Source organism: Cardiocondyla obscurior, linkage group LG13, assembly GCF_019399895.1.
Source record: "Cardiocondyla obscurior isolate alpha-2009 linkage group LG13, Cobs3.1, whole genome shotgun sequence".
NCBI classification, from domain to species: domain Eukaryota; kingdom Metazoa; phylum Arthropoda; class Insecta; order Hymenoptera; family Formicidae; genus Cardiocondyla; species Cardiocondyla obscurior.
Genome location: NC_091876.1, coordinates 107211 through 131914, shown reverse-complemented (window position 1 = coordinate 131914; position 24704 = coordinate 107211). Strand labels below are relative to the sequence as shown.

Below are 24704 nucleotides of genomic sequence, written 5' to 3'. Positions count from 1 at the left end.
ACAAAACGTGCGGAAAGAACGGATAGCGCAGAAAAATCATGGCGGGCGGAAAGAACGGATAGCGCGGAGAAAACAAAACGTGCGGAAAGAACGGATAGTGCGGAAAAAACAAAACGTGCGGAAAGAACGGATAGCGCGGAGAAAACAAAACGTGCGGAAAGAACAAATAGCGCGGAGAAAACAAAGCGGGCGGAAATAACGGATAGCGCGGAAAAAACAAAACGTGCGGAAAGAACGGATAGCGCGGAGAAAACAAAACGTGCGGAAAGAACAAATAGCGCGGAGAAAAGAAAGCGGGCGGAAATAACGGATAGCTCGGAAAAAACAAAACGTGCGGAAAGAACGGATAGCGCGAAGAAAACAAGACGGGCGGAAAGATCAAATAGCGCGGAGAAAACAAAGCGGGCGGAAATAACGGATAGCGCGGAAAAAACAAAACGTGCGGAAAAAACGGATAGCGCGAAGAAAACAAGACGGGCAGAAAGAACGGATAGCGCGGAGAAAACAAGGCGGGCGAAAATAACGGATAGCGCGGAGAAAACAAAACGTGCGGAAAGAACGGATAGCGCAGAAAAATCAAGGCGGGCGGAAAGAACGGATAGCGCGGAGAAAACAAAACGTGCGGAAAGAGAGATAGCGCGGAGAAAACAAAGCGGGCGGAAATAACGGATAGCGCGGAAAAAACAAAACGTGCGGAAAGAACGGATAGCGCGAAGAAAACAAGACGGGCGGAAAGAACGGATAGCGCGGAGAAAACAAGGCGGGCGAAAATAACGGATAGCGCGGAGAAAACAAAACGTGCGGAAAGAACGGATAGTGCGGAGAAAACAAAACGTGCGGAAAGAACAAATAGCGCGGAGAAAACAAAGCGGGCGGAAATAACGGATAGCGCGGAAAAAACAAAACGTGCGGAAAGAACGGATAGCGCGGAGAAAACAAAACGTGCAGAAGGATCGGATAAACTTTGATGCACAGCACAACTTAAGAAAAAATGTTAAAAAAAGATAAAAAATAAAAGAAAATGAAATAACAAATATTATAATAATAATGTTAAAAATATAAAAAAAAATAAAAATGATAAATAAAATAATACACTATATTATTTTAATAATTAATATATGGAAATAAGGAAATATGGATATATAGATATAAACAAAAAAGAATTTAAAAAAAAACGTATACGTGTATATAAATTGTTATACATATTTCATCATTGTACATAATTATAAATTATCTGTTTTTTTTTAAAGAAGTATTAAGTTTTTATTTCACTATTATTTTCGATGGTATAATTAATAAGACAAACAAAACGCGTATTTAATATGTTCCTGCCAATATAAGTAAAGTTAAACGAAGACATCATTTTTAGACTATCCAATTTTTATGAGTGTTTATCATTTTTAATTTTTTATTTTTTTAGTGTTTATCATTTTTTTTTTTGTGTTTATCATTTTTTTTTTTTATTGCGCGCGCGCTACAAGCACATTACAAGGTTTGATTGTCCACGTCAAAAGACTTAAAATTTTAAAACCCATGCTGATTGGTTCTCTCTTGCTTGGCTTGCTTCTCGCCAAGCGAAAGAAAATGTCAGCAGTCAAAAAAGAGGTTATGAGGTTTGGTTTTGGCATTGGCTTTTATTTAATTGCTATTTTCTTGAAATAATGCGCACGCAGCGCGCCTGTATTGTTCTTGTCTGTAAAAAATTGGTGTGACGTTTAATTAGCTGAAAATTGATTCTATTGTTGCTGTTTATTGTTGCCGCTTAAAATTGTCGCTGATTGGTTCTCTCGATTGGCTCGCTTCGTGCTAAACGATAGTAAAGCCGGGAGCACACACTTTTGTTAAGCAGTAAATACATAAGAAATTGAACCAATCGTATTCTTTATACATACGCGTTATGCGTTATGTATAAGTGTGTATGTATTTTGATTTTTAAACGTCAGCTGTCAAAAAAAGGTTTTGAAGTTCGGTATCAGTTTAGTTTGCAACAACAAAAAGTTAAATAAAAACTCGGAAAATGTAGTATAAATTTAGTTAATAAGCAATAATTAAAAACATGTTAGCATTAATATTATAATATCAAAAGACGCGGTTTTTTATTTTGAGTTATTGAGATTATCAGATCTCAACAACGATTAAACCGATCAATTTTGAAATATGTTTATTACAAAGTTTATAATTTATTTATATCAAAAATGTATTTTTATTTTTCTTTTACGTTTTGTACAAGCAAAGACATCACGATGCATACGTCAAATCGTGAAATAAGCATTTCGGAACAGTCACTGAAAAGTACGAGAATTTGTTACTAGGCGGCGTCGCTTTTTCGCATTTAAAATACATTTCAGCCGGAATATAAACGGATCCGTTAAGGCACTTATTTGTCGAGGTTTCGACTATTATATTATTTTAACAAAAGTTTGTTCCTTGTTATGGATCTTATGTTATATCTTATTAAATAACCAGTAACTGTTGTTTTAGAGATATTCTGATACCACCGAATTATTATTATTATAGATACTTTTACTTAAAAGTAATATTGAAAGATGAGGTGGCGTCGTTTTCTCATATTTAAAATTACATTTTAGTTGGAATATAACGGGCCCGTTAAGGCGTCCCTTTGTCAAGTTTTTGACTGTTATGTGATACTCATGAAAATTGGTTTCTGGTTACGGATTTTAAGACATGTTATATGTCTTTTAATTAAGTAATCGGTAACTGCGGTTATAGGGATGTTCCGATATATCTTTAAAATTCTTGTAATTTACATGACAATAAAAATTTCTTTCAATGAAAAAAGTCACAAAATGTTTTTGCAATTTTGTTCTTGGAGTTCAAAGAGTTAATTATTATTTTTGTTGGTTTTATAAAACAGTTAATATTACTTAAATATGTTATAGTGTAGTGCTCACTTTTAAATTTGGTTAAACATTTTTTAATAATATTTACATAACGACATATGTCACTTGTAGCTCCATATCTATCTTCTAATAGTTTTAAAGTGTCAAATACGTAAATATGCATAATGTTATTAATAATGTCATGAACGTTTTTTTTTGTTAAATTGTCTAACGAATACAATCTTGCAATTAAACGCAATGTTGATTGAAAAATCTTACAGGTAACATCTTCAAGAGAACTGAAATTTTTTATTTTATTAGACGTTATAATTTCTTTTTTGAACTGTTTGTTCTCGATTATAGCATAATCATTGTTATGTATTATATTTATCGACTCATTTAATGTTACCTTTGTTTGAGTATGTATAGAATTTTTACATTTTTGTTCCAAAGCACCATATCTTTGATTAAATGGAATATCGTGGATTGTACATATATGTCGCAGTAACGAGTAAACGGTAGTATATGAATTTGTGCAATTTGGATAATTGCATTGAACTTCAGAATATAATAACTCTTTGTGTTTAAGTTTTATATGACATTTCAAATGTCCAAAGTCTATGTAAGAGTCATCACAAAACATGCAAATAAACATTTTTCAACAAAAAAAATATATTATATATAGAACTGTCTATATCATGTATAGAATCATATATAAATCTCTTTTAAAAATATAAACAAAAAAGAAAATCTCTAGAATGTGGAAAACATATACTTATTTTAATTATTTATTGCATATTTGCATATTTTGAGCAGTTTCTAATTTCTTTAAAATATGTTCAATATTTGAAAAAAAAATATCCCATGGTGTTGAAAGTTTATATAAACCTTTTTGTATCAGCATCCATAGATGTTTGCTAGCATCTGGATACTCTATGTGCAAAACGTGGAGAGTTTTAAAACAGACGTCCAAGGTCTCTAATACAGAATCCGTAGAATATAACACTTGATCCACGTTCACGTACGATTGTAATATATTGTCAACCGATCCCACTACTATTATATACGGTTGTACAGACGTATTCATTTCTTTCGCTTTGTTATTGCTTTCTTGACGAATTCTCGCAATATCAGCACAAGTCTAAAACAAAATATTTAAAATATAACATTAATATTTTTATTTTAATTATACCTTTAAATATTTCATATATTATTTATACTAACAAATGCACATTTTATCATACTATCTTTTGATGCAGCAATGGATGCTTTACATTGTTTGTTTTTTCCATTTAATTTTTTTCTTATTTTTTGCGTTGGACATATCATATATGACAGAAGATAAATTATAATAGTTACTTTCGAATCTGTAAAAAATACATTTTAACTTATATGTTAACTAACTTCGTGTAAATATATATATATATATATACAGGGTGTCTCACCCCATGTGTCGAATCCGTTAGGAATAGATAGAACTCGGGTAGACAAATAAGAAAGTCCCACATCATTTTGCAAAATTCTCAATGGTTATTGAGAAAAAAATTAATTTGTCTAGCGCAAGAGCGATAAGGAAGCCACGCGTGAGTGAGCGCGACAGGCGACGGCGCCATTCCTAGCCATTCGCCTGTCACGCTCACTCGCCCGCAGCTTCCTTGTTGCTCTTGCGCTAGACAAATTAATTTTTTCTCAATAACCATTGAGAATTTTGCAAAATGGTGTGGGACTTTCTTATTTGTCTACCCGAGTTCTGTCTATTCCTAACGGATTCGACACATGGGGTGAGACACCCTGTATATACAGGGTGTTTCGGATCAATGGACTTTCCCGAATATGGTAGGTAGGTCTCATCAAGACAAATCGAAAAGTCCAATACCATTTTACAATTTTCGCAATAATAACCGAGATATGAGTATGTATCTTATTACCGATTTCGGGCGGAGCATCGGTGCCTTTCTCCCCACTCGACGCATAGATTGGGCTAGAGGCGTAGCTTCAGTGTACGCGAGCGAGGCGAGGCGACGACGCGCGATCGAGGCGAGACAACAATGTACGCGAGCGAGGCGAGGCGACAACGCGCGATCGAGGCGAGACAACGATGTACGCGAGCGAGGCGAGGCAACGATGTACGCGAGCGAGGCGAGGCAACGATGTACGCGAGCGAGGCGAGGCGACGACGCGCGATCGAGGCGAGACAACGATGTACGCAAGCGAGGCGAGGCAACGATGTACGCGAGCGAGACGAGGCGACGACGAGCGAGCGAGGCGAGGCGACTATGTACGCGAGCGAGGTGTAATGAATACGCGCGAACGAGAACAACTTACGATTTCTTGTCTAATTATTTGATAATTTCACGGTAGAAATGCTATCGTTTCCACACTACGTTTTGAAGTAGATAGCTCAGTGCGTTTTTTAATGTGGTCTCCCAGTAGGCCTAATCCACCCGGAAAGCTCAACGCAAAAATTGTTCGAAGTGCCTCCCTTGTGCTTGTAGGCACAGTTCGGCTCTCCGAACAATTTGTTGCGTTGCTCTTTCCGCTATGTCAGGCGTGATCGTATGGAAGGCCGCTATAATTGCATTGCGGACCTCCTCAACTGTACGATCACGCATATGTTCTATTTTTGCCTTAATGTGGCCCCAAACAAAATAGTCCAGCACGTTCATGTCCGGGGAACGTGCTAGCCACGAAATTGGCCCCCCTCGCCCCATCCACCTATCAGGAAAATTATTATTTAATACATTTCTCGCGCGACGGGAAAAGTGAGGCGGAGCGCCGTCTTGTTGCAGAATCATTTTTATTCTTAAATCTAATGGAATGTCTTCCATAAGTATTGGCAGAGTATTTTGCAAAAAGTCTGCATATAACTCGCCATTAAGCCGTGGAGGGAGAAAGAACGGCCCGATCTGAAATATGTCAATAAAAATTTTGCAAATTTTAATTATAAAATAAATTTTTACGCATTAAAAATACTTACAACTCGACTTCCTATTACTCCTGCCCATACATTTAATTGCCACCGGACTTGGAAGGCGCCCTGGCGAATGGACCGCGGGTTAACGTGATCCCACAAAACGAAATTTTTGGAATTAAATATTCCGTTTGGGGTGAACAACGCTTCATCCGCCCATAATATTTCTCCTGGAAATAATTCGTTTCGCCGGCACTGGGCAAGAAATCCTACAAGTATTTAATATTATTTGTAATTAATTTTTATAAGAAATCTCGTACTTTGAAAAGAAAAAAAGGTAATACCTTGACAAAAGATGACGCGTTCTCTTTCGTCGCGTGGTAGAAGCTGGTGCACCCGTTGTAAATGAAACGGATGCAATCCGTCTTCTTTTACCACCTTATGCACAAACGAAGGCGAAACACCGAAGATTTCGGCTACGCGGCGGATAGAATTTGTCGGGTCTTCATAAAATAATTCTAAAATTTCATCGGCGCGATTAAAGTTTCGCCGTACACCACGATCGACTTGCAACCGATTTTCTCTATTGAAACCTAGGTATCCCGTCTCTCTAGCACGACGAAGGCAGCGTAAAATAGTTCTGGAAGACGGTCGCGCTCGGTGCGGATATCTTTCCGCGTATACACGCACTGCCTGATTGGCATTTTCACCCGCTACACCATAACAAATTAACATGTCTGTTAACTCGGCCGTTGAAAACTCCATCGTTAAGCAATACGATACACCGTAAGACACTGTGTCGACAGGCCGAAGCACATGGCACGCCACGAAAAACAATTGAAAATCGAGAACATTGTGCTGCTACGGAACGAAACGCTCGATATCGGAATCAGTTACTTTAGAGCATTTCCGTATGTGTCGATAAATAAGCAAAGTAATTGCAAGTTTTAAATTTTTGTTGATTATTACTAAAATAATTTTATAATTTTATTTTTTCTGGATTGCCATGTTCTTCAACGTGTCGGCGCATTGCGATTACGGTGTATCTTTTTATAATGGATTTTACAACAGCCGAATGTACTGATATGCTAATTTGTTCAATCACACCGATGAAATTTTAAATGCCTTTTATGAAGACCCGACAAATAGTATCCGCCGCGTAGTCGATATCGTAGATGTTTCGTCTTCCTTACATTTCATTTACATTTTTTTTTAATTTACAACAAGTGCACCAGCTTCTACTACGCGACGAAATACAAAGTACGAGATTTTTATAATAATTATTTACAAAAAAATACTTGTACAGTTTCTTGTCCAATGCCGGGGAAACGAGTTATTTCCAGGGGAAATACATTTTATGGACGGACAAAGCATTGTTCAGGAAGTAGTTGTAAGTATTAGTAAAAATTTATTTAATAAATATTCATATAAATTTTGTAAAAATTTTATTGGCATGTTTCATTGTCAGATCGAACCGTTCTTTCATCCTCCATGCCTTAATAGCGAGACAAACCATTTTCCGGCAAGATGGCGCTCCGTCTTATTTTTCCCGCCACGCGCGTCTTAAACAATAATTTTCCGGATAGATGGATGGGACGAACAGGGGGGAGGGGCAGGCAAATGCGTGGCCAGCACGTTCGTCGGACATGAATAGTGTGGAAACGATAGCGTCTCTACCGTGAAAATGTTAAATTCGGAAGTTGTTCTTGTTCGCGTGTAGTCATTTCACTTCGCTTGCGTACATTGTCGTCTCGTGTCGCTTACGCGTCGTCGCCTCGCCTCTCTCGCGTACATCGTCGTCTCGTGTCGCTCACGCGTCGTCACCTCGTCTCGCTCGCGTACATCGTTGTCTCTCCTCGCTCGCGCGTCGTCGCCTCGCCTCGCTCGCGTACACTGAGGCTACGCCTCTAGCCCAATCTATGCGTCGAGTGGGGAGAAAGGCACCGATGCTCCGCCCGAAATCGGTAATAAGATACATACTCATATCTCGGTTATTATTGCGAAAATTGTAAAATGGTATTGGACTTTTCGATTTGTCTTGATGAGACCTACCTACCATATTCGGGAAAGTCCATTGATCCGAAACACCCTGTATATATATATATCTTAAATACAAAAACCTAAAATTTAAAAAAAACTATAATCTAAATTTTTTTAATGTTATTAACCTAAAAAATTAAAAAAAAGTAAAGCCAAAAAAACCACAAGGTTTTAACCACTGATCTCTATAGTTACATTGGATTACGTATTTGCATAGTGAACTTGTGTCTAATTGAAATTTATGTTGATTGTAGTATTTTTGTCAAATTAAATATGGCGAATGACGAGAAGTCGCGCAAAATATAACCCGGAAAGACATGATCGTGTCTTTTGAGAGTATAAAGATGATTTTGATTATCTTTAATAAACTTTGTAAAAAATAAAAAAGTATTAAAGTTCATACTAAATTTGAAAATATTATAATTTTTAGTGTTTTTTTTATTAGTAAAACAATTTCTTATTATTTTTTTGTATTTATAGTACCTAAGTATAGTTTTCGTACCTCAACTCAAATTTACATTTAAATACATTATTCAATATATTAGATTGTATTAGGTACTTTTGAATCTCCCGTTAAATTTGACGAATTTACTACAAGCAACATGGCTGCGTCGTCGTTCAATTGGGCACAAGAATTTTATAGGCGATATGCCGGATAACGCAATTCAGTGTTACCATAGAGATCAGTGGTTTAAACAGATCAAAATAAGGGCCATTTTAGAATTGCGTTAACGTAGTTGTAAGCCGTTTTAAATCGTATTGAAGAATCGTTATAAACCAACACGTCTGGTTGTAAAAGTGTATTGTGAAAGATGAAATTCAACCATGATCCACAAAACACTTTACAATCAGAAGTGTTGACTTATAACGATGCTTCACAACAGTTTATAATGGCTTACAATTACGTTAATGTAATTGTAGAATGATTTTTACATGCATCCCTTACCTTCTTTTCTGCTTTAAAATAATTGAAATAAACAGTAGAAAAATCCCACAAGTACAAGATAATACTACTTCATTTTATAATAAAAAAAAAGCTAATATATTTTATGAAGAAATATAAATTAATTGTGTATAAAATTTAATTATTTTAAAGCAAGACAAAGGTACTAAGAAAAATTCTTTGATTGGCATAACAAAATGCGGTTGTTACTTAATAATTTGCTAAGAACACAAATCATTAAGTTCAGATTGCAAATCACGTCATAATAACACAAATAAAAATCACTTTATACCCTTACAAGATTTCAAACACCTTTCAAAATTAATGTGTTTTATAAAATAAAAATTACGTGGAATTAATATCCCAGCACAGTTTTTTTTTCTTTGTGTTTGCAAACACGAACTTTTGCAAATAATATATAGGGTTCAGTACATTAGTGTTCAGTGTTCTTTACTTCAGCGAAAAGAAGAGCACAGTGAGTATATATAGTTATTTTCCTTGCAGCTAATACGCTCGTTACTAACCATGCAATATGCTAATAACAATCTTAACTATATGATCTCTCATGGTTACATCTTCTCTTTCTAGTTAATTATTTTCCTCTAACGTCTATTCAAGATTATCTGGATCTTAAAAATGTATTAAAAAATGACAATGTAGCTGTCATGCAAACAGTAAGTAAATTTAAGTAATTTCTTTAACAATAATTATCACAAAATCTAGTGTTACTAATAAATACATACAGTAATAAAATAATGAATTAAATAAATTAATAATATTTTCTATGTCAAATAGGTAAGCAAAATAATACAAATTAATGGGAAAAACGAAAAAGACTTCATTAGAAGAGCTCTAAATGCAACATTTGACGACAAGTTAGCTTCTTTATGTTCATGGACAGAACAAAAATAATTTTGAGATTGGAAATGCCGTGTAATATTAAGTATTAAACGTAAGTCAATTTTAAATACATATGGTGTATGTGCGTGTGATGGAAATAGCCATTAATTAATTTAATACTTTTTATAGCAAATTAAATATGTTCTTTTCTATTCCAGAAGCTTTTAAAACAATTCATTCCCTTGTAGTACAGAAAAAGATTTTGAACACATTGTGATGGAATGATTCCGGTTTGCTAACGTGCGTAAACAAGAAAAGAGAATTTATACGTATGTTAACATAATATTACGATTCTTTGTGGGCCAGTTGTTCTAACTTCCTGACAGATTTATTTATTAGGTAATCATATGTTCATCTTTTTTCCTAAGCAGATAAAGATAGGCATATGATTACCTAATAAGTAAATCTGCCAGGAAGTTGGAACAACCGGCTCTAATAATATATTACACTGCATATATATTTTGTACTAATATAATTTTTATTTTTCAGGAAAAGAAGACAGAAAATAAAAAAAACCAAAAAATTATTTTTTTTATAAATTATTTTGTTTTTACACATAATTGTATTGTTAAATTAATTTTTTTAGCTTATTTCCGAGTTTATTAAATTATTTGAATTATTTTATTTTTAGAAAACAGCTGACCGTTTTGTCGTGATACGTAATATCACGATTCTAAATATCTTTAGAAAAAAATATTAAAAATTATTTTCAGTTTATTTTTAACTATGTGAAAGTGTGTTTTCGTATAAGTGTTTTTTACGTTGTCAAAGACTTAAAAATCATTATGCCTTAAACAGAGGTTAAGCAAAAGAGAGGTTATGTTGTCACAGCATAACGCTGTACGCCGCAAGAATAAATTATTACCCTTTATCACCATATTTATTCCAAAAGAAAAACTTACTTTTGAATTTAATTCTCCACAAACTCCTTCCAACGTTCCTTTTATTTGCGTAAAATATAATTATGTACACAAAACACGTGTTATACTTGTGATCACTAATTTTACACAACTGTAATAATACTATAAGACACACAATACGTGATTGGTCTAGAGACTTTTTCGGGACCAATAATATCGTGCGCTCAGTGCGAGGTATAGAGAGCGCTTCGTGTGAGATGGGCTTCAAAGAACAGAAAGTGTTGAAAGTGCTTCGTGTGCCACGGACTAAACAGACGAAGCACGACTCGTGCTGAGTTAGGTATCGCTTCCGCTCCCCCCAGGCCCACATTCTCATAGCAACAAGTAGCGTGCCTGAAACGTGTCCCGTCGTGTCGAAACAGTGTGCTGCCGAACTGTATCTGCAAAGTAAGGATCATACGGACCAACGATGGCTGAGTAAGTTGAGATTTAATTACTTATTAATTGCGTGTCGATTAGGCGATAAACAATTTAACATATCAGAATAAGATCTATTTTATTTACGTGCATGATCGCGAGTCGTAAGCAAACGCGAGTGTTTTGATATATATACGCAAACGGAAAAACAACAGAATATTAATGTATAGAAATACTTGTCGCGGTATAAGAAAAATGACAGTTTTTCGCGTACAAACGTTTTAACAATCTAACTAATTTTTACAATTTTTACATTTATAGATCAACGGAAAGAAACCGACAAGAGAGTGAAGAACGAAGAGAAAGAGAGAAAGAAAGAAGAGAAAGAGAGAGAGAAAGAAGGGAAAGAGAGAAGGAACTTTGGGAAAGAGAGAAAGAAAGAAAAGAAAGAGAAAAAGCAAAAAAAAGAGAAGAAGAAATACGAAAGAGAAAGAGGGACGAAAAACATCGCCGAGAAGCAGACAAAAAAAGAGAAAAGGAAAAAAGCACGAATTTGAGAGAGAGGAAAAGTGAAGAAAGAAAAAGGTACGTTTAATAACAGTAAATTGTATTGTCTTTATATATAATATGATATATATAATAATATAAATTGTAGATCACAGGATTCGGTTCAACCCATGTCTGTAGAAATGGAGATTTCTTCAGGAAGGGGTGCAGAATCTCCAACAAATACTGAGACCACTGTCACCAGCACCACCAGCAGCGAAAAAGAAAATAAAAGAAAGAGAGGAAAAAGAGGAGGAAGAAAATTAGAACAAAAAAATAAAATGTATGTATAATTTTTTTTCCATTAATTTATCAAAAAAAAATTTTTATTTCCTTATTTTAATTAATACTTATCTTTTTTTTTCCCTTTATTACAGACACTACCAAATGAAAGCTGCAAGAGCAAGAGGAGGAAGAGGAGGAAGAGGAGGATGGCGAGGAAGAGGAGGAAGAGGAGGATGGCGAGGAAGAGGAGGAAGAGGATATGCGGCATGGGGCGATAATTGGGGCAATAATTGGGGCATTACAGGCTGGAACGCCTATGGAAGAGGAAGGGGTGGAAGAAGAGGACAGGGCCCTTCAAATTTTTATTTCTATAATTTCAAATAATTATGTTTTTTTTTTTATAGTTATATTTTTTGTTTAATGTCTAATAATTTCTTTTTTTTTTTATTTATTTTGTTACACGAGGTATCATCAAATGTGTAAAACTGAGTAGAAATAAGTGGGTCTTGAGGAAATAAATAAGAAACATCAAAACTCTTATTTATTTCCTCAAGATCCACCTATTCCTAATCACTTTTACACATACAGTGGCTACAAAAACTATTGGCACACCCAGTGTTTTTGGAACATCTCTCAATTCAAACAAAATTTATTAATTTGAATTATATTTATTAATTTATTTTATGTGTTATATACTAAAAGAAATTAATAAATAATTCAAATAATAAATTATGTTTGTATTGAGAGATGTTCCAAAAACACCGGGTGTGCCAATAGTTTTTGTAGCCACTGTATAATGATATACCTTGTAGATAAAACATTAAACTTTAAAGTTTATTTGCGTTGCGACATTAATAATTTTTTAATACTATTATTAGAATATTCTACATTTTTTTTTATATTATAATTTTGTTTGGTTAAATTTCTATTATTTTTTATTTTATTTTTATTATATTTATATTATTTTAATGTAATTGTAATTTAATTATTGTAATAGACAATTACATTTGGTATTATGTAAAGAAGCGTGACTAAAGAAGTTTATTGTAATAGACAATTACATTTGGTGTTAAGTAAGTTAAGAAGTGCGAAAGAAAAAGTTTTTATTTTTGTATTCTCCTAAACATTAATAAAATTATTACTTTATGTAGAAAAAAAGATCTCACTGCCTTCTGTTTAATACCAGCACAACTTGTTCTATTACTTCAATAGTATAACTAAAAATAGTGTTGCAATAACTTTGCATTAATTTTTTTTCCTTTTCTTCATTATTTACTTTAATTATTTATTTAATGAAATATTATCTAAATTTAAATATTGCTTTTATTTTTACTTATATGTTTAAAACCTTAACCAATGTAGTTTGTGATGTAGTCGCGATTATGCACATAAATCTTTCTTAACTTGACGATGTTACGCGGACGTCGCTTTACCGGCTAATCGACACGCATTGTTTTAATGTACGTTACACGAAATTAAACCTAAACATATACTTATCCATCGTCCGCAACACTCTTCGAAACTTGTTTCCACACTGTTCTGTTCCACATGCTCAGCTGCTTCTTGTCCTTCCCTGTTTTAAGAATATGGATCTTGGGGGAGCGGAGGCAATTTTCGAACAATCGAATTTCTTGTTCTTATATTCATTGCCTGTTCCTTCACGTTATGTAATAGGCGTAACAGTCCAAATGCATTCCACGTTATACACAATAATAACAATTTGAATGCATTCTACGCTATGCGCAGCAGTAACAATCCAAATACATTCTGCGCTAAACGCAGTAATTTTTATTATAAATAAGGGATAAATTATCTGCACTTCAAAAACACACAAAAGAAACGATGTAACATCCAGAAACAAATGGCAAGAAAATGCGCATGGGTACTTTCATAAGTTCCGCGTTAGGGTAGAAAATACTACTCTTTAGTGGATACATATGATAGCATAATCCAAGCGCATAACAACACACCTCCAAATAACGTAACTAACTGCATTACCTTGATTTTTTATATAAGTATTAAATATATTTTCCTACTATTTCCTGCTTCCATTAAGTTAATCAAACACATATGCATAGTATTCATGATACCAATAATGTAATATAAACATTTTACTGAAAATTATTTAACGAAGTAAAATCACAAAAATCCATGACGTTCAATAACAGAGTGGTTTTTCAGTAAGAAATTCCGGCTCTACAGCCGAAGAGCCTTACACTCCCCAGGAGATCCGGCTCCTGGGCGTGCGTAAAAGCATTTTTTCCACTCTCAAAACTCACAAAAAAAACTTACTAAGAAAACACGTTATAAAATAATAAAATATTAAAATAATTTTATTTTCCAACAAAATAATATATTATCCCTATCAGACTTATTATACTATAACATTAATAATCACTTCAAAATTATGACCATTTGAAAGAACGAAACAACCGATTTTAAAATTAGGGTAAAACGACATAATACTTTTCGAGAGAACTCCTCGGGGGGGAAACAGAACTCCTTGGAAAACTACGAAATTCGCGAAAAAAAATTTTTGTGAATTTTAGGGGGTTGTAACTCGGCGGGGGTTGGTCGGAGCGCGAAACGACCCAATAGTTTTCGAGAGAACTCCTCGGGGGGCAAACAGAACTCCCTTGAGAACTCCGAAATTCGCGAAAAAAATTTTTGTGACTTTTAGGGGTTGTAACTCGGCGGGGTTGGTCGGAGCGCAAAACGACCCAATAGTTTTCGAGAGAACTCCTTGGGGGGCAAACAGAACTCCCTTGAGAACTCCGAAATTCGCGAAAAAAAAATTTACTTTTATGGACTTAGAAAAATTTCAATTTGTGACTTTTAGGGGGCTGTATCTCGGCGGGGGTTGGTCGGAGCGCAAAACGACCCAATAGTTTTCGAGAGAACTCCTCGGGGGGCAAACAGAACTCCCTTGAGAACTCCGAAATTCGCGAAAAAAAAATTATTGTGACTTTTAGGGGGTTGTAACTCGGCGGGGGTTGGTCGGAGCGCAAAACGACCCAATAGTTTTCGAGAGAACTCTTCGGGGGGCAAACAGAACTCCCTTGAGAACTCCGAAATTCGCGAAAGAAAAATTTACTTTTATGGACTTAGAAAAATTTCAATTTGTGACGTTTAGGGGGCTGTATCTCGGCGGGGGTTGGTCGGAGCGCAAAACGACCCAATAGTTTTCGAGAGAACTCCTCGGGGGCAAACAGAACTCCCTTGAGAACTCCGAAATTCGCGAAAAAATTATTGTGACTTTTAGGGGTTGTAACTCGGCGGGGTTGGTCGGAGCGCAAAACGACCCAATAGTTTTCGAGAGAACTCTTCGGGGGCAAACAGAACTCCCTTGAGAACTCCGAAATTCGCAAAAAAAGAATTGGGGTTACTTTATTTTTATTTTGGGGGTTGTTTGCGCGAGAACCGTTTTAGAACCTATGGAGAACTATAGGTCTCGTTGAGATCTATAAAAATCAATATTTTTTTTTTTTTTTTTAATGGGGAGGTGTTTTTTAAAATTATTTTTTCGTTGGTTTAAAGAGCAGAACTCTTCTTAATAACTATCAGGAACTCTAGAACTCTTCGAGAACTATCGAAATATATGAAAAAAAATTTATTTTTTGAAAAATGAGGGGGGCCGTGAAGTTGGCCCCTCCGTTTTTGAAATCGTGTTTTAATTGATTTAAAGGGCGGAACTCCTTCTAGAAACTATCAGGAACTCTAGAACTCTTCGAAACAAGTTCAGAACTCCCTTTTTTTTTCAAAAATCCAAAAGTGAGGGTACAACTTCACAGACGTCAGTTTGATAATAAATGTTATCTCTCTATCTCTAGTGTGACACACAAGCCTGAGGGGCTATGCCAAAGGGAATGTGGGTGCCTAGTTTGGTGATCCCACAATAGCTGTTTTCGAGAAAAACAGTGAACTTATTATCAGACTCACCCTATATAAAATAAATTTCCAAATTTTTTTTAATTTTTTATAAAGTAACATTATTTATAACTATTATAAAACAATTTACATATACTAAAAATAATTTAAAAGTATGAGATTGCATCACGTTTATTACTTAGAAAAAATTACAATAAAATTCGAAACATTTACAGATATGTACCTTATGGATATCATATTTTGTACAAATTAAATGACATGCTATTATCCCTACTGTAAAGTAATATACATGGCAAAAAATATGTAAAGTTGTAGTAAAAACTTGTTTGATAAGTTCGTGCAGTATGACACAAATCACCATTATTCCGTTTTTATTAGTCTATAAGTGTTAGCATTTTTTTGTGATCAGTTATGGCCGTAAGTTTTTTATGAACTGAAAAAACGTTACCAACAGAAGGTACTATTTGCAACATTTAATGCACCTTCCGACGAAGTAACCATCTGTCACATTCACATCATGGGCATGAGTGATAACAATTTTACACGACAAAGTTATGAGAATCGATTTACTCTGCATTGGTGTTCAATATGCACATTAAACAGCATTTGGATTACAAAGATAATAAACATTTATCACGTATCACAATCATTATTTTAATTATAATAACAAATATAATATATTTATGCACAAAGTCTTCAGTTGGAATGTAATAATAATATTAATTTACTTCGGCTATTGCCAAGAAGGGTACTTGGTTGTACAATCTAAACCATGCATACATATCATATACATACTTATACTCATACCATTATTATTTCTATACAATTTTAATTTAATACTTTACTGTCTATCTATCTTATAATCTATCACAGCCTTTCTCAGCCTTTATTTATTTATAACCAATCTATTATTTCTTCATTTTAACTTTCTCTCCTTCATCTTTCTTATTTTCTCTTTCTCCTTCCAAAAATTTACCAATACCTTACACTTATCTTTATCTAATTTCCCATTCCAAATTCTGTCCATTCTTTTTCCTCTTTTTTCTCTAATTCTCGAAACCATTCTTTTGTTACTTCAGAACTCTTGATAAAACGATCCCAGTCATCATCTCCTTTACTACAAAACATACATATCCTCTCCTTTTCTTCTAACCAATATTTATTCTTTTCTTCAATATTTTCACATCTTACTCTAATTAAAGCTCTGACTCCTTCTCCGTTATTTATCTTGTTCAGTTCCTCTATCCTTATATATTCAGGAATTCCATCATTATACATGTATTTCTTATATTTAACATTATATCTTGCCTTATCAATTCTATTGCCTTCTATTTGATCCTGTATCTCTTTTTCTCTCTGCTTTACCTCTTCTATAATATTTAAATCTTCTCTTTCTAAATTGTCTATTAAAGCTTTATCCCATCCGTTTCTGTTAAAAAATTTTTTTCTTTCTTGTCCATATAAATCCTTCCATCCGTCTTTCTTCTTCTCTTGCCAACATATTTTTACCCATCTCTCTTCCTCCATATCCTTTATTTTTTCCTCATACTTTATCGCTCTTATTCCCCACTCAATTCTTAACTTTACTAATCCGACTTTCTTTCTTATAATATATCTCGGCGTACAAAAATCTATCTTAAACATCCGCCTTACATAATCCATCAAAATTTTTTCTAACTCGTTCCTTTCTTCCCAACTCCATAATTTCACACTATACTCCATGACACTCTTCACTAAATAATTGAATAAAGTTCATCTTCTTTTAAAATCATCTTTACAAATCGTCTCTCCTAAACCCCAAATCTTATTTACTGCAATTCTACCTTTACTTTTTAAATCTTGTATGTGGTCTTTATAATTACCTTTTCTATTAAATACAAAGCCTAAGTACTTAAATCTATTAACCTCTTCTATCGTTTTTGGTAATTATGCACTTTAGGGGAGCAAGCCCCGATTACCTTGACCTTGACATATGTTGTCAAGAACACCCTCCTGAGTGACCTTGAAGAAGTTTTAGTCGTCGCTCGTTTTTTATTAAAAAGTTATAAACAATCAAAGTTTGGAAAATATTAGTGTTATTTGCAGTACAGTGACGAGTATACATGACGGGTATAAATGAATAAATGTCTTTTAAAGAAGCAAATTGTTGGGATATTAAAGTTATTTTGTTATTATATTTGTCGCTTTCATACAGTACTAATATTAACGTGATTCAAAATTTAAATTTAACATTTGTTTAAAATAAACGATGTAACTGTAAGAACCACTACGTCGACTTCGTCCAAAATCCTACAAATTTATGAAAAACATTTAATAAACATACACATTTAATATGTAATAATTATAAAAAATAAAAACTTACTTCGTGGTTTAAATAACGGAACCTTAATTTTACATTGAGCCTTCTATCAGCGGTATATCCTTCTTTTAATGTAAAAGTTAATGTGTCATGTAAAAAATCTTCGGATATTGCATTTAGATATGCAAAATGTATAATTATCATGCGATTATGGTGATTAAAATTTTTATCCCAAAACATCGCTCGAATAAATTTTGGCCAGGTTTTTGCTTCATTAACAACGTCTTGGACTGCAAGCCAAGGATTATTATTCATTTGTTCTATAGTATACATATTAATTTTCTCTTGACACAATCGACGTTGACAGCGTGAAATTATATCGATAACTAAATAATTCTAACTGGGAAAGTATAAACACAGAAGTGAGAGTAGTATTTATGATTCTTCATGTTTATATCTTGATAAGTCTGCTTCAGTTGCCAATGGTTATTCAAACTATACGGTGATTCCAAAATTTGTTCGCGATGTTGTTTCACGAATTTATTCATTTAACACATAACTATAAAGATCTGATTAAATTTTTGGCGGAAAAAAAAGTTATTCGTGGTCAAATAATATGTCCTCGATGTAACAAAACTGTTTATTTAAACACGGAACAACGTTCATTAATAATTCATTGTACAAATAGTTATTATAAACAAATACGTGGCAGAAAACGAGTGAGACAAGTGTGCAATTTTAAAACCAGTGCATTAAAAAATACATGGTTTGAAAGAGCTGCACTGGACATTGAAACAATTTATCGTTTAATTTCTTATTTTCTTTTACTTCAATCGCCATGACAATTATTTTTGCAAGAAGAATTATCAATTTCATCTCACACAGCAGTTGATCGAAAAATTTTTGTCGAGAAGTACGTTTTTTATTATTTCTACATTGATTCTATCTTCATAATGGACATTTAAAATACTAAATAAATTTGTACTTTTATATAGCTTTTGGCACAATGGCTATCACGTACAGAAGAGCATTTGGTGGTCCAAACGTTATTGTAGAAATTGACGAAGCTAAATTTGGAAGACGCAAGTATCACCGTGGACGTCTTATTTCTGGTTAATGGCTGTTTGGAGGAATTGAACGAAGTAGTAAAAAGTTTTTTGTTGTTCCCGTAGAAAAGCGTTCATCTGAAGTGTTGATTCCGGTCATACGTCGTTTTATTGCACCGGGTAGTATTATTCATAGTGACTGCTGGAGAGCATACAGCAACTTAAAGGATTATAATTATAAACATTCTGTTGTAAATCATAGTGAAAATTTTGTGGAACCTAATACAGGCGCTCACACTCAAAACATAGAACGTTTATGGCGTGATATTCGGCATGGAGTACCGAGATATGGAACTCGCGAATATTATTATATACATTATTTGGCAGAATTTATATTCAAACGTAAATATGTGTATCGCCAACGAATATGCAAATTCTTTGAAATAATGGCAACGTTATATCCCCTATCTGAAAGTACTTTATCTATTGAGCCTGCAATAAACTAAAAATAACTGGTATATTTTTCTACTGCTTTAACTAATAACAATTTGCTTCTTTAAATAACGAAATAATAAAAGCTAACTCTAATATCCCAACAATTTGCTTCTTTAAAAAACATTTATTAATTTATACCCGTCATGTATACTCGTCACTGTACTGCAAATAACACTAATGTTTTCCAAACTTTGATTGTTTATAACTTTTTAATAAAAAACAAGCGACGACTAAAACTTCTTTAAGATCACTCAGGAGGGTGTCCTTGACAACATATGTCAAGGTCAAGGTAGTCGGGGCTTGCTCCTCTAAAGTGCATAATTACCAAAAACGATAGAAGAGGTTAATAGATTTAAGTACTTAGGCTTTGTATTTAATAGAAAAGGTAATTATAAAGACCACATACAAGATTTAAAAAGTAAAGGTAGAATTGCAGTAAATAAGATTTGGGGTTTAGGAGAGACGATTTGTAAAGATGATTTTAAAAGAAGATGAACTTTATTCAATTATTTAGTGAAGAGTGTCATGGAGTATAGTGTGGAATTATGGGGTTGGAAAGAAAGGAACGAGTTAGAAAAAATTTTGATGGATTATGTAAGGCGGATGTTTAAGATAGATTTTTGTACGCCGAGATATATTATAAGAAAGAAAGTCGAAAGAAACGAAAACATTTTTTTTTTCTAATCGGCTAATTTAAACTCCTTTATAAATAAAAAAAAAAAATGTCCATTATTGATTCAATCTAAAAATACTTGTAATGTTAATGATTTGTAAGTGTTACGTCAGAGGTAGGAAATTTTAAATGGGTTCATTCACCGTTACTCGGATGCTTAGGAAAAAGGCACAAGAGTAGGTAAAGAGGAGGAAATGGCTTGGAGAGCGACGTAACAGCCGATCCTTGCGTGGCGCGTATTTAAAGGGCCACGCGTAAACGCACTAGGAATGGGTTCGAGTCGGTTGAGTGCGTAATATTTGTTCTTTTTAGGGAAAGAAATTTAATTCTTATTCCCTGGGATAGAACCAGAGGTGGTTTTCGCAACACGGGTACCAGGGTAAAAAATAAATAACTGATTCAGAAATTCAAATGATGAAATGTGTAATTTTAATCTTAATTAAAATACAAATTTTGAATAGAAAAATAGATTTAATGAATTTAAAGTGATTATGAGGTAAAAAGAAAGAGGAAAAGGGCTTAATAAAAGATATAATTTGAACATTTTAAAGATATATATATATAAAAATAAAGAATGGAAGAAAATGAATTATGAATTAAATAATAAAAAAAACTAACAATAATAATAGCAATAGATAATCATTATTCTAAATTAATTTCTATAATTTCGGTTATCCGAGCCGTCGACCTCGGGAACACCCTGTCGATCAACCTGATCGGAGCCAGGAAGGGATATTCTACTCCAGGATAGTAGATGAGGATATTATGGTCAGGAGTCGCCCTTCTGGCTTCCCTCCTGATCTCCTCGGGATCGAAGGAATCAGGGCCTATTGTATAGGCCCTTTCGGGGACGGGATCCGTCCACGGAGTGCAGGTGCTCCGGAGGAGTTCGAGGAGAGGATCTACGACCTCACTCTGTTCCTCTTGCTCCTCCACGAACTCTACGCTCGGGACGGGGGAAGGGGAACGTTCCGGGCTGTCAGGCTCATGCCAAGAGACGGTCTCGTCTTCAGCAAAAGAGTCGACCTCCTCGGGTTCCCCAGGGTAAGGAGTCGGTGAGCGGACGGGAGAGGAGCATGCCTGAGGAGCAACTCCAGGAGAAGGTGTGGACGAGTTCAAAGAAACGTCCGGAGTATAGGAAGGAGTTGTGGGGCGGAACAGCTCCGGCTCAGGTTGAGGGGGCGAGGTCGATCTCGGACGCGACGGCGATGGTGTTCGCCCCGGAGTATTCTCCTCCGTTTCTAAGTCTTCATGGTTAATCGGCGAATTGGGAGGTACAGAAGGCAGAGGAGACCATGAACGCTCTGTTTTCACTCTCGGAGGTTCAGGTGTGAGCTCCCTTGGTGCTGCCGCGAATAAGAATTGGATGAAGAAGCTTCTGACCAATTCTCTTAACTCGCGGACCTTGCGATTTCTCCGGGCGCGGCTTTTCTTTATTGACCGAAGGTTCCTTGATTCCACTAAAAGGTGTTGATTTGATTTTTAATTTAACAAAATTATTTCTGTGGGAGAAATGTCAGGGCAACACGCCGCATCACTCCTTCCGGATCCCCCTTTACGTCACCTCAAAGATTCTTTCAGTTCCTCTGACAGGATGGACCCTTACTCGAGCTAAGGTTTCGATAGTCACCATTTACTGGCGGCATATCGCAACCCCTGACACGAGGAGGCCCATTAACCAAGTCGAGTTACCGGAGAATTCGAGGGACTTTTGAGAGATGCCTATTTCGGAGAATGCAAACGGCACCCTGGCAAAACCCGCGTCGTTCATTTTCAAATATATGAATTTTAAAATCTTAGTGGAACCATTTCAAACGGCCGGAGGTGAGAAGGTAGAATAAATGATGAAACTTACTTTTTGCTGTCTTCGGTTGCTTCTTGGACGAGTCCCTTGCAACTTCTTTATTAAGCTTGGTTCGGCACAAGTCACACACAGTATCAATGGTATAAACGAGATGAAATTCAGAGACTGAATGAGAGCGAGTCCCGCAGGAACACGCGGTTTAATAACCTCGGAAAAGGGGTGGGCTAGCGCCGGATTTCCATTTTTGGAAAAGTCAGTGCTCTGATTTGGCGGCCATGTCCCTCCACTTTTCCTTTTTCTTAATTATTGGTCCTTCGATCTTATCCCTTCTCTGATTTGCTTAAGCTCTAGTTTTCGTCTTTAGCTTCTTTAATTAGTGGTGTGGAGTTCCCGATATCTATTGGCTCGAGAGAAAAAACTTGGTTGTACGAAACTCCGTCCGCATGGCTTCCCCTTCCAACCTTCCAGAATATTGTCATTAATAGTCGGGGAAAAATTCTTAAGGACCCCCTTTTCGTTATCACCGGGTCGCGTTTGTTTATGGGATCCGGTCGCGTGTCATATTCTTATGACTGTGGAACTTTCACCCTCTTTATTTACGTTTCGTAGTCGCGGTCTCAAGTGCTTCACTTATCGCCAGATATTTGATATTGATTCCAAATTGTTTTAAGTTCCTTCTAATATTCTTTAAAGAGTCTTCTGTTTATATTTCCCGTTGGTATCTATGCTGTGATTGTTCTAAGTTTCATTTAAGCATCCGGCGATAAGAGTTTCAGAGTGTAAATTATTTTCTTCTGAAAGCTTGGAAGTTCTCTCTCGTCACCAAATAGTCACGGTTTACTCCCTTTATCTAATTTATTGACCGCGTGTCGGAAAAAAGGAGATGTGGAGTCCGAGGACGTAACATAAGTATATTTTGTTAATTTAACTTTGAACGGCTTTTAGTATGCATGAAGCATCATGTATTTAAAAATTTATCATTATTATTAATATCAATATTAATTTTTCAGAAAAAAAAATATATTTCAAATTTGAAAGAAGAAAATGCAGTACAACATATAAAAAGGCAGCCATTTAAGGATGTAACTAACATTAAAAAAGCAAAAGAACTTAAATGTGCTTCTCAGTAAGTAGTAGTAGTAGTAGTAATATAGAAAATGTAATTTATAATTTTAAATAATTTTCGGTCAACATTAAGTAAAAAATTGTTAATATTTCAGAGTTACAATACAAACGTCTAATATAGCGACAACACTTAAAAATGTGCACCCAGTTTTTAAGGAACAACTTAGAGATAATAATATGTACGTATTTTTGAACTTAAAAAGCATTTAAACTTAATATAAATATTTATATTTTAGGGAAATATGTTCGAATAATTCAAATAAAGAAACATCGCCTGCACAAATTTTGGTACCTCAACTTCTTTTAAACTCATGCACTAATTTACTGGAAGTATCATTACCAGCACATTCAAAAACACTTGAGTAAGTATTTATAGTAAATATTATAAAATTACTAATCAAGAAGCATGTTAGCGCTTCGCATCAAGAGAGTAATTTAATTTTATATTTTGCGGTGTTGGATAACTTTTGTTACATATAAAACATCTTATATTTAAAAATTAAATATTTACAATTAATACTAATATTATTTTTTCAAACAGAATAATAGTCTCTCACAATTGTTAATTTTTCAGACCCGCATGCGACACTCCTTCAAAACTTCAGAAGAAAGGTGTGGTGCCAAGTTTGACGAGCGCGGACTCCGTGGCCCACGTTCAGCAAACAGAAGAAAATGTGTAAGTATTTTTGTGGAATAAAAAATTAACGATTAATCATGTAATCAAAACGAAAAATTTTTCATTACATAAATAATCAAATAATCGTCCTGATCATCCTGATTTTCCAAATTTTTATTTATATTTAATGACTTTGTTTCAGAATTTTTTACAATGGCTGCTTTACAGAGTGTTACTTTAAGAGGAATATATTTTTATTAAATGATTATTTGGAGGAAATCCTCAGGAAAGGCATTGTGGGTAAGGTAGGGAATTGACGCACCACCGAATTTTGCGTGGAATTCGAGATTCGAAACCACGCTATTCTATGCGCAGATTAAATATTCATTATTTTCAGATTTTGGGTTGAGCGCGTAGTTGGTTTTTTTTTAGAGAAAGGAGGTGAATCCTTATTCTCTGGAATAGAACCAGGCGTGATTATTCGCTCATGGAAGATTGTGAGGGTAAATAATAAATGATTAACTCAGAATTTCCAAACAAAAATTAACAAATTTAATACTAGTCATTATATAAAAAAAATTATAAAGCAAAATTTAACGTTTCGGCAGATATAATTAACAATTTAAGTATTAGTTGTTCTGTTTAAAATATAAAAATAAAATTATCGTTCTGACGGAAAAAATTAAAAAGTAAGAAAAAGGGTTTAGTCTAATTAATAAATATAAATTTAACATTGCAAAGAACCGAGTGTGTTTATAGAAAAATGTATGTGTGTAAATGTTTTTAATCCAGGGTGATCTCTTCAATCTCTATCACTCTCGCTGTAAATCTCGGAAAGACCAAGTCGATTAGTCGCATCGGGGCCAGGAAAAGAAATTCCACTCCGGGATAATATATAAAAAAGTGAGAATCAGGAGCAGAACGAGCTGCCTGTCTCCTGATCTCTTCTGGCTCGAAGTGGTCGGGGCCTATGGAGAAGGCCCTTTCCGGAACAGGATCTGTTCACGGAGTACAGGCCCTGCGTAGGAGCTCCAAGAAAGGGTCTCTAACCTCTCTTGGTTCCGGATGTTCCTCGA

General features: G+C 34.6%; 1 protein-coding gene and 2 pseudogenes across 1 annotated transcript; all 3 read left to right on the top strand.

Moving 5' to 3' along the window:
• The first annotated feature begins 8603 nt into the window (after positions 1-8603).
• Positions 8604-10189, top strand: LOC139107725 (uncharacterized; annotated as a pseudogene).
• A 338-nt stretch (positions 10190-10527) lies between these two features.
• On the top strand, positions 10528-12309 carry LOC139107512 (uncharacterized). Its single transcript, XM_070665173.1, has 4 exons — positions 10528-10971; positions 11233-11496; positions 11567-11740; positions 11835-12309. The coding sequence occupies exons 1-4, from the start codon at positions 10964-10966 to the stop codon at positions 12064-12066; spliced, it is 678 nt and encodes a 225-aa protein (XP_070521274.1). The 5' UTR covers positions 10528-10963; the 3' UTR covers positions 12067-12309.
• Positions 12310-17832: 5523 nt separating this feature from the next.
• On the top strand, positions 17833-19421 carry LOC139107724 (uncharacterized; annotated as a pseudogene).
• The last annotated feature ends 5283 nt before the right edge of the window (positions 19422-24704 follow it).

Bases quoted from the DNA above. Each gene is read 5' to 3' on its own strand.
- LOC139107512 (XM_070665173.1), top strand. The intron at 11,497-11,566 runs GTACGTTTAATA...TATAAATTGTAG, and splicing joins AAAAGTGAAGAAAGAAAAAG to ATCACAGGATTCGGTTCAAC. The intron at 11,741-11,834 runs GTATGTATAATT...CCTTTATTACAG, and splicing joins TTAGAACAAAAAAATAAAAT to ACACTACCAAATGAAAGCTG.